This window comes from Chenopodium album, chromosome 16 (assembly GCF_948465745.1).
Source record: "Chenopodium album chromosome 16, dcCheAlbu1.1, whole genome shotgun sequence".
In the NCBI taxonomy this organism is placed as follows: domain Eukaryota; kingdom Viridiplantae; phylum Streptophyta; class Magnoliopsida; order Caryophyllales; family Amaranthaceae; genus Chenopodium; species Chenopodium album.
In genome coordinates, this window is record NC_137849.1 from 37775502 (window position 1) to 37786803 (window position 11302).

General features: G+C 34.4%; 1 protein-coding gene across 2 annotated transcripts; it reads left to right on the plus strand.

Annotated features, from left to right (window-relative positions):
- Nucleotides 1-1665: 1665 nt before the first annotated feature.
- Nucleotides 1666-5437, plus strand: LOC145586451 (scarecrow-like protein 1). 2 transcript variants are annotated; one of them, XM_081643291.1, is made up of 3 exons: nucleotides 1666-1874; nucleotides 2006-2038; nucleotides 3313-5437. In XM_081643291.1, the coding sequence occupies exon 3, from the start codon at nucleotides 3494-3496 to the stop codon at nucleotides 5129-5131; it is 1638 nt and encodes a 545-aa protein (XP_081499417.1). In that variant the 5' UTR covers nucleotides 1666-1874; nucleotides 2006-2038; nucleotides 3313-3493; the 3' UTR covers nucleotides 5132-5437. The 2 variants fall into 2 exon arrangements, with proteins under 2 accessions (XP_081499417.1, XP_081499418.1); XM_081643292.1 differs by having other exon boundaries at nucleotides 1666-2038; nucleotides 3318-5437.
- Nucleotides 5438-11302: the final 5865 nt, after the last annotated feature.

The window sequence follows — 11302 nt, forward strand, 5'->3', positions numbered from 1 at the left end:
GTCTTGTCGCAAGGCTCATTTTTTTGTTTTGGGTCATAGCCTCATACGACGGGCTTCGAGCGGGCAACTTTTTCTGATCAAAGGCTGGGGCACAAGGGTCCTGGTACTATCCAGGTGCGAAGAACCCCGGAGGTGACTGCAATGAGCAGAAATCTCACTCACCGGCCTAAACGACGAGCAAACACTCGAACGTGAGAGCAAGGGATCACCCAACGAATGGACGAGCTCCAAGGAGGGAGGCAAGAACCAGAATATGAGCTTAATGCTTTGGCTAGACCTATTAAGACTAGTTAGGTCCAATAAACTGTCTATGTATCCCTAAATTGAAAAACTATAAAGACATAATTACATACCCCCGTAACTAAATTGTCATTAGAAGTAACCGCAGCGCAATGCATTAGAGTTCCAAAATCTGCATGAGACATAAGTTAAATTGGTACTTACATGAGATGTTCGCGCATGAGTTGGACTTTGCGCATTTACTTCCAGAATGTTGTTACATGAATTTTTAACCCTATCTACGATCATTTGTAAGGGCTTTTGATAAAGTAAAACCCCACTTTCTCCCATTAAATTTTTTTAAAACCCACAAATCATTTCAAATTTCCCAAAACAATTTCAAGTAAGACATCTCACAAACTTATGATGAGTTGGACTAACTCAATAATCATTAGACCTCAAATAATCCTTCAATAATTGTGGTTGTAATAGGTGTAAACTTATGATGCTCATAAAATAAATAATTTGAAGGATCATTTTAGGCAAGTGCACTTAAATCAATTGATACTTTTTACGGACAAACAACATGATTTCTTTGTGGGTGAAAGCATAATTACTTTAGCGATAGAGATCAATTTGAAATTTATTTAATGGAACGTTGATCGGTGGGTTTACCAACTAATCTTAGTTGATAAATCCTTAGATGAAAAAAAAAAAAAAAAAAAAAAAAAAAAAAAAACTTTGTGGTTATAGGAATATTAGTGATCATCGTTTGACATGGATCTTTGAGGAAAGTTTGAATAACAAACTTCAAATCAGAAGCAAAATAATTTACTTTGTACAAACAATTAATTCACCATATATAATAGAACATTTATTGACTAATCTACAAGTTTCTCATTCTTTTCCATTTTGCAGAGAAACTATTACAACATTTATGTTATAAAAACCGAGATCAATTACTCCAATCTTCAATTTAAATAATCACTCATAATTCACACCTTTTATACAAGTCATACTAATGTAATTTAGGCATACTAATATAATTCTCATATGCACCAAGAGGATATTTTCTACCATAGTTCCTCAAATTTAGTTTTACATATATATACATTAAGTGACTTTGACCATAAATTGGATAAACTTTGTATCATAGTGGATATAACTAAAGAAAACCACCATCATCATCAACCAACGGTCATGATTAAACAAAGAAAAAGAAAGACTTCACAAATCACAACAACCCAAAAAAAAAAAAAAAAAAAAAAAACATGGTGCTATATTTTTATTTTTATTTTTTTAAGAGCATAAAAACAATTTTAGTCAGACAAGTTGGTGGTATGCATGCGGACAAATATTCAACCCACCAAAAAAAATAGAATAAATTATAAAAATAAAATAAATTAGTTAAATCCAACATTTTGAGAATTTTGGGTAAGCATTTTCTCACAACTTTATGCTCCACTTTTTTCCTTAAAATTCCAGAAGATTTGATTTCTTCTTCATATTTAACCAATTGGCGCATTACATACATTCTAAACAAGCTCTGAATTTTCTTATCATCTTTTAAAGCATATATTAATTATAAAATAAAGTTTTTTATATCAAAAGTTTGTTCTTTTTAGTACCTAACCCAACTTATTGACTTATTTAAGGTAGTCTTCCTGTTAATTGGTCAATTTTGGTTGGGGGGTTTTGTGTCTTGTTTTTGTGATTTTTGGCCAAAATCTGTTGACAATATTAATTTTGAAGCTTATCTCTTTTCTGGGTTTACTATTGTTTGCAGGTTATTCCTCTTTTTTGTGATCTTTACTCCCAGGTACTATAATTTTTTTTTTTTTTTTTGGGTTTTCAATTTCTTGAAATATTTGATTGTGTTATTATTTCCTTTATAGTTTCAATTGTTATATATTTGGTGGGATTTGATTCATTTCCTTGTTTGTTTATGTTCTTAATCTTATTTTATGTGCATGCTTACATTTTATATTTGAAAAAGACTGTATGAAAAGCTATGTTAGTAGATCTGCTTGTGCCAATCCCCAGATATATTTTTCTATTTCCTGATTATGTTCTGTATTAATGATAACTGTTCTTGGTGAATTCTTGCATGCTACTTAATTCATGATCTTCAAGTATACATGAGCATGTTGTAGATTTCTTTTGGGTTTGATAGCAATTATTTGGTTGGGTTGTTGAGATTTTAGATTTCGGAATCGTTTCTGCAAGTTTATGTTTTGTGCTTATAAACTGTATTTTCAGAAATTATATGGATTGTTGGTGTGTAGCTTATTCGTCGTATGTTCATTAGATCATACCATTTAAATTGGGTTGTTTGGTTTCTTTGAGTAAGAAAGACCTTTCTAGTTTAGTAAAGGTACTGTTTAAAGGAACTTGGTTTTTGCACAACGAATTTTAGTGTTCCGGTCCTAGACTTGAGGATCTATTCAATCTAACACGTTTACTTCATAGTTGACGTAACATGAAGAGTGTGAGTTACATATAGAGCTAGTTAATCAAATTGATTACCAACTATAGAAGTCGCTACCAACTAAAAACGTTACAACAAGATGTACCGTGCTCATTCATTTTTATTTTTCTTTTGGCTCATTTGTTCATCTGGGGGAGTTCATGTGGAGCTCTCCAAATTAAGAAATTTGAATGACTAAGAAATTAATCATGGTTGTATTATACAACTAGTTGTACAAATTAAATTATTAAAAAGGTCTGATTCCAAGAACCTCAAAATAGAAATATAGTATTTGGATACGTTCTGTGTAGCTGCTTGCTGTTCATGAATTGTTACATGGGTGACAGATTATCTGGTCACTCCTTGCGTGGTGATTTTATTTTCAGTGATGTGCTCGAACTTGGTGATGGTGATGTATTGATGTTGCAACTGCTTACATCCTTAGTTTGAGTTCAATAATTAAACATATCTCTCTTGAGGAGAGACCAAGTCCGGCTAGATTCTACTTATTTATGTATTATTTAATTGCTTCAAGTTGCTTATTGCCAAATAAATTAATCAAGTGCCACGAAAAAACCCCTTATGTGTTTCTCTTTTCCTTGTTTTTTTCAAATTCTTTTGTTTAGATAAGATAGCTTGAGAGCAACATGATTATTGCAACAACACTTGGTCAACTTGATAACGGCATTTGGCATCCACAAAACTAGTCACATATACGGGAAGATTTGGATTTGTTTGACATCAAGACTCCTGGATTTGGGATAATAGTTAAGAGCCTTGATTATATCTTTAGTTTGGTCAGCAAATATGTCTACAGCATATGGAACTCCGAGGCTTTATGCACTGCAAGGAGGTAGTAACAGCTCTGGTTTGTCTACTCAGTTATATGGTTCTGAAAAGCATAAGGTCAAGTACATGACAGAAACTTTCAACAGTCCTAGTTCTGATGCACAGTTCTTCAATAATTCTCCCTCGGAAGAGCTGATTCACCCACCAAGTTCTACTCCAAACCAATTTGACTCCTCATACCAAACAAATTACGACCTGGATTACTTCATCAGTCAAAGTCCAGAAGCAGTTGAATATGATGAGGGTATGATGAAGTTGAAGCTTCAAGAATTGGAGCATGCTCTCCTTGATGATGATGAAGACGGAGTAGATGAGGTTGTTGTTGGGCCTGAGCACAGCATGGAGATAGATGAAGATTGGGCTGGGTCATTGAGGAATATGATGGCCAATGACTCCCCAAAGGAGTCCACTTCCTCGGAATCTTCCAACTTGAGTAGCGTTGGCAGCAAGGATGAAGCACTACCTTCTTCTCGTAATACTAAACAGTTACTCTTTGATTGTGCTGCTATCATTTCAGAGGGAAATTTTGCGCAAGCTGAATCAATGATCAATGAGCTTAGACAGATGGTTTCGATCCAAGGGGAACCATCACAGAGGATTGCAGCCTACATGGTAGAAGGCCTTGCTGCTCGATTGGCTTCATCTGGGAAAGTTCTTTATAAAGCTCTGAGATGCAAAGAGCCACCTTCTTTTGAAAAGCTTGCAGCAATGCAAGTACTCTTTGAGGTATGTCCGTGTTTCAAGTTTGGATTTATGGCAGCAAACGAGGCTATTTTGGAGGCAATTAAGTATGAGAAGAAGGTACATATTATTGATTTTGATATCAACCAAGGAAACCAATACATAAATCTTATACGATCTCTTGCTAGGCAACGTGGAAAGTCGATTAAGTTGAGATTAACTGGGGTTGATGATCCGGAATCTGTTCAGCGCCCAATTGGTGGCCTAAAAAACATTGGGCAAAGGCTTGAGGTGTTAGCTGAACTTGAAGGGCTGCCCTTTGAGTTTAAGGCACTACCAACGAGAACACCGCTTGTTACTCCGGAAATGTTAGATTGCAGACCTGGGGAAGCACTAGTGGTAAATTTTGCTTTCCTGCTTCACCACATGCCTGATGAAAGTGTCTCAACAATCAATCTCCGAGACCAACTTCTTCGAATGGTCAAAAGCTTAAACCCAAAGCTAGTAACCATTGTCGAACAAGATGTGAACACAAACACCACCCCGTTCCTCTCTAGATTTTCCGAGGCTTACAGCTATTACTCTGCTGTTTTTGAGTCTCTCGATGCCACTCTTCCGAGAGAAAGCCAGGAAAGAATCAATGTCGAGAAGCAATGTTTGGCACGCGACATTGTGAACATTATAGCCTGTGAAGGGGAAGAAAGGATTGAGCGCTATGAGGTTGCTGGAAAATGGAGGGCAAGGATGCAAATGGCAGGTTTCAGATCATGCCCGTTAAGGCAAAATGCGAGTAATATGATTCGAGGACTCATCGTATCACAGTATTGTAACCGGTACAAGTTGAATGAGGTGATGGATGCGCTCCATTTTGGATGGGAAGACAAAAACTTAGTCGTTGCATCAGCTTGGAATTGATTAAAATCGAGTGATTAGTGACTGTTTCTAGTTTGAGTTTTCACTTCTAACAGACTTGAGGGTGCTGTGTAATTTATATAATTAGCAATAAGTGTTTGTATATTATGTTGTGATCTTTATTTTTTTTGCTGAACTGCATATTGTGGTCTTCCCTGAGGCGATGTCCGACGCCTTTTTTCTAGCAGTTCATCATGAACATAAACTGTTATTAGGTTATCCAATTTGCTGACTACACACTTATGTATCATACTGTATTTTTCTTCATTTCATTCCCATGTTTCTTAATTATTACTCTTTTATGTATCATCTGATATTCTTTTTGTATACTTCGTATGATTTTGCATGGAAACTTCTTCAATCTTCATAAATGCAATGACACGCTATAGTATTGAACTGGAATATACAATTTAAAATACTCATAATATATACTCCTTCCGTGTTCTTTTGTTTATAATTGTCTCGATTATACTTTGGCAATATTCACGTAATTGAACAATATCGGTGTTTTATATATAAGATTAAACATGATCATTAGATACTTGGTAGATAAAGTATATCTTAATTTATACAGTAGTATTATCTAATTATCAAAATGGGGTACTTAAAATTACAAGAACCTATTATATAGTCAACTATATATGGCTAGCTCTTTTTCGTGTCTTGTAATTATAGAACAAATCTTATCTAATTTGATAATTTCCAAGGTATGAAAACAAACAATAGGAAGAGAATTGTTATACGTCGTTCTCAAATCTCATTGCTGATAAAGAAAAACTCTGTCAAATTTGCCAACTACTAGTCTACTACCTAAATATTATCTAATCTCCAAGGTACCTATAAAGCTATAATAAGAACATTTTCATGTCATTGATTAAAAAAAAAAAATCATATTTACAACAAATTAAATTTTGAAATTTTTTGCATGCATTGGGTGCATAATTGCATATATTGCTAGTCATTACTACATTTTCAGATTTTCTTAACTAAAACAGTACTAAATTTACAATGCATGTCAAAACCATGCGTCAATTCTCAATCAGTGTAATTAATATTTATTTCACTTTGATGTTTCTACGTGTAGATTTCTTATCTAACGCTCTAGAACGCTCATTATCTTTTGCCTTATATATACTCTAAGTTTTTTTTAAGCTTTTCCAATTTGATCGGCACACTCATCAACTCAAAACTTTGACCAGTAATTATATATTACTAAAAGTATAGGAAGAAATGAAATTCTATTGTACACTTTTCATTTTACAAAAATTACATATAAGAATACGATCATACGATTTCTAAAATAGTAAAGGTACATATATTTATTTAATTGAAAACAAAATTTGGTAATATTTGAAAGGATTTTTTAGAAAATAACACCACAAAAATCACTAAATTTTGATTATAACACCACAAATTTTAAAACTTTTATTATAACACCACCAAAAAAACTCAAAATTTTGATTTCACCACCAGTTAACTTTGCCGTCCAAAAAAACCGTTAAATGGGCCCCACACTATACACGTGTCAATCTTTTATTGGATAAAAAAAAAAGAAAAAAATAAAAAAAAAAACAATAAAATCTTAACCCAGCCACTAGCCCCACCACTGGTGCCAATTCCCGCTGCTGTCAATCCTACCCAGGCATCGCCATCACCCCAACCCAGCCCCCGTCGTCGTCTCCCTTACTGAAACCGTCGTCGAATTGGAGAAAATTTCGTTGAACCACCGAAACCCTAACCCAAACCAACCCCTGCCCGACAAAACACATCACCCCCACCACCGTCGTCGAACCGCCGAAACCCCAACCCACACCCATCCCCAAACCCACTAACCTCCCTACTCCTCTCACGCTCACCCTTACCTAAACCCAACCCCGAACCCAAAAACCAAATCGAGGTTTAGGTTGGGTACGGTTGGGCTGGCGTTTTCGATGGTCGACGGTGGTTGCTAAGCTGGTTTCGTCGGTCGACGGTGGTTGGCTGGGAGGGTGACGACATTGGAAGCTGGATTGGGGACTTGGGGTGACGACGGTTGGGCCAAAGGGAACCGGTGCCGGTGGTGAAGGTGGTGGCTGGGTTAGGATTTTAGGGTTTTACATTTTGTATTTTTAATTTTTTTTTTTAATTTTTCTTTTTTATCCAATAGTTAACTGACATGTATACAGTGTGGGGCCCATTAATGTTTTTTGGATGGCGTTAGCAACTGGTGGTGAAATCAATTTTTTGAGTTTTTAGGTGGTGTTATAATCATTTTTTTTATAGTGTTATAATCAAAATTTGGGTTATTTTGTGTTGTTATTTTCTAAAATTTCCTATTTCAAATTTTGATAAATACTACGAATATATATACTTCCTCCGTTTTTCTTTTATTACACCATAAGGACTTTTACACTATTTACTTAATCTTCTTTGACCATTTTTTCTATTTATCCATTAGGAAAAACATAGTCATATGGAATCTAGTCAGATTCGCCTCGAAATCTAATTTTCAAATATCAAATTTTTATAATTTTTACAAAAGTATAATTAAATATATTAATAGACAAAGTAATGCATTGGCAAACATGAAACTCCTCATGGTGCAATAAAAAAGAACGGAGGAAGTATTTCTTTTGTTACCAACGAGGTAATTGACCTAGTGGCCATGAGCCTAAGATTGACAGACTATGTCCAAAAGGTCATAGGTTCAACAGTTCAAATTTCCCCATTATTATGTTTTTACTCTCTCCGTTTTTAAATACTTGCTCCACTTTTTTTTCGGCCGTTTTTAAATACTTGCTCCATTCCTTATTTCGAAAGCTTTTACAATATTTAATTCATTTCTCTCACTTAGTGGACCCAACATAAATCATATTTTATTAATTCACTCTTCTCCAATTCTCTCCACTACTTTTACTTTTTACAATTTTATATTCTTCCACCTATCCCACTACCTCTATATTTTATTACTTTTTTCAATTTCTCCCAAAACTCCGCGCATGGAGAAATGGAGCAAGTATTTAAAAACTGAGGGAGTACATTTTTTTAAAGGGGTTATTTGGTTGGGTCATTTGGAATGGGTTAGAGTGAGGTTAGAATCCATTCAATCTATTTTTTTTGTTTGGTTGATTTTTTTTTTAATAATGGAATCTTATACCCAAGGGTTCTAAGTTCTAACTCTACCCCAACCCATACCTAATAGGGGTGAGCAAATTGGGTACCGAGTCAAAATTTTAGGACCGGACCCGGAATTGGTTGGGACCGGGTCCTAAAATTTGGAACCGGAATTGGAACTGGTACAACCGGATCCTAAAATTTAGGATTTGGAATTGCTTACACTGGGTATCGGTTCCGATTTCGGGTACCCACTTATATACATAAGTGTTAAAATATACAAATCATAATATGTTTTTGGTTTATTTTCACTTTTAGCGTTTAATACTTATATTTTTATATACATTAAGCTATTTTATTTATGTTCAATATTTAAATTATTTTTTTATTTTACTAATTAGCTACACTCAACATATTTTTGTTTTTTAAAATATATTTAGTTTGATATATGATGGGTAACCGGGTACCCAACCGGTTTCTATTTCGGTTCCGGTTCCAAAATATTGAGAATTGGAATTGGAACCAGTTGCAATCGGGTCCTTAAATTATTACCCGGAATTGGAACCACTGGTTTTTAATTCCAATTTCGAACCCGCCGGTTCCTAACCGGTTCCAGTTCCAATTCCGGGTACCCGGAATTTTTGCTCACCCCTAATACCTATGAAATCCCATACACACCTCTCTTTCGAAGATTCACAACTCATTCTATTAATGAAGAGTATAATCTATTCCAACATTAAACCAAACAACTTAGAGTAATATGGGTTTTAAAATCCATACCTCTCTCGTATGAGATTCCATTTCAATCCATTCCAATACAATGAACCAAACACCCCCTATGATTTCCTTGGGGAAGGGGGTTGGGAAATCATAGTAAAGGTCAAAAGGAAGTGAGGTAATTGTAAGGGTAAAGGAAATGATTAAATTGATCAATCAAACAACTTCAAACTTAGAGGTGATCACGATGAGCATGACCCTTTTTTTCCGGGATTAAGGCAAAGTCGAGTTATGTTCGATCTTATTTAAAACTAGTTTGGTCCCGTACAATGCAAGGATTTATAAAGTAAGATTTATTAATAATAATAGTCAATTGAAACACTTTTTTTAAAGTTTGTATTTATTATTGTCTACCCTTTAAATTTTTATGAGTTACATATATATAAAAAGAAAATTTATTAAAATTTTTTTAAGTTTTTAATAGAATTAAAAAAAAAAAAATAGCATTTTGGTGGGAAAATTTTACACAAAATAATGTCAAGTGTCCACTTCGGTGATTACTTTAGTATATAGTATAGATATATAAATAGATTACTTTTTCTTTGACAGGGCTTAAATATATATCTTTGATCTGGCCTGTAAAAGCCCAAAAAACCTACAGGCTCGATCTAATCCATAGGTTTTGAGCATGCATATTCAGCACGCACCTTGACCCAATCAAACCTTATTAAGTAGGCCTTTTTGGACTTCGGCTCAGCTCAAACATGGCCCGAATAAGTGGTCTTTTTTTCTTTCCTTTAACTCTCTCGAACTTGGCCTGATTAAGGGTCTGTTCACATTAACTGAACTGAGTTGAACTGAACTGCTTAGAGCTGAACTAAACTGAATAGAGAAGAAATGAATATTTTATGAGAGAAGGAAATTAAGAGCTAAACTAAACTGAACTGAATTTAAGTTGAAGTGAACAGGACTTAAGGGTCTGTTCACATTTACTAAACTGACCTGAATTGAATTGAACTGAACTGATTGGAGCTGAACTGAACTGAATAGAGCTGAAATGAATATTTTATAAGAGAAGGAAATTGAGAGTTGAACTGAAGTGAACTGATTGGAGATGAACTGAACTGAACTGATTGGAGCTGAGCTGAACTAAACTGAAATTAAGCTAAAATGAACCGGCCCTATAGTGGGCGTTTTTTTTTCTTCGCGGTTCTAGCCTCTAGCCATCCAGCTTGGTCCACGATCACCACTTATATTCTAAGGAAGTCAAGGTATTTATTCACTTTTTTTCGAAATTTCCAAACCAAACGGTCCCTTAATATAGGTAAAACATACGAAGTAATATAATTCACATAATAGTTTTGGTAATGTAGGGTCTATTCACTTCAACTTAATTTTTGTTCAGTTCAATTCAGCTCCAATCAGTTCAGTTCAGTTCAGTTCAGTACAACTCCTAATTTCCTTCTCTCATAAATTATTCATTTCAGCTATATTCAGTTCAGTGCAACTCCAATCAGTTCAGTTCAGCTTAGTTTAGTTCAACTCCAATAAGTTCAGTTCAGTTTGGTTCAGTAAATGTGAACAAGCCCATAATCCGTATGTTTCATTTCGAAATATTCCCTATAAACTCAAATCATATACCAAAACCAACTTAGGAAATATTCCAAAAGCCAACACAACAATTTATCTTGCTTTAACATAATAGTTTTACCAATAGTTCGAAATCATTGAAATCATAACCTCTAACTTTCATAATCATATATTCAATTCCAAACTTCGAATGCCAATCGGAATACATTCATAATCAAACAATCACATTTTTAACTCAGAAGGTGGATGAACAATGAGTACCTTAACCAACTAATAATAATTCTCACTTTATACATAAAATTATATCATGAAATAATTACGGAGTATAATAATAACTTGAAAGTTTAACATTCTCTCATAAAATAAAACTTAATGAACTAAAAAGAACTTCAATAAAGTTCTTTTAGATAACTTTCTCAAACCTATGAAATATGCTTATAAGTCCATGTATAATCAATCTTGGTTTGCTTGAGTAAAGATAAGAGTATAAGGCCAAACTATATACTTCGCAAATAATAGTTCAGCCCAAAAAGTGATTTGGGCTCCGTTGAAATTCAAGAGAGAAGGATTTGTTATTGAGGCCTGTGTCATACTCACTATTGGGTAGCAACATCAAATAATCTATCAACAACAATGAGCTACGGAGCTACCGAAGCACGGGGACATTGCCTTATCAGATTGGAACATCTCACATGTTACCAAACCCGAGTTTTCAAACTAAACAATCTTAGAGTATGGGGAAAAGGTAAGAAAAATTCATTCTCTCTCTCTCTC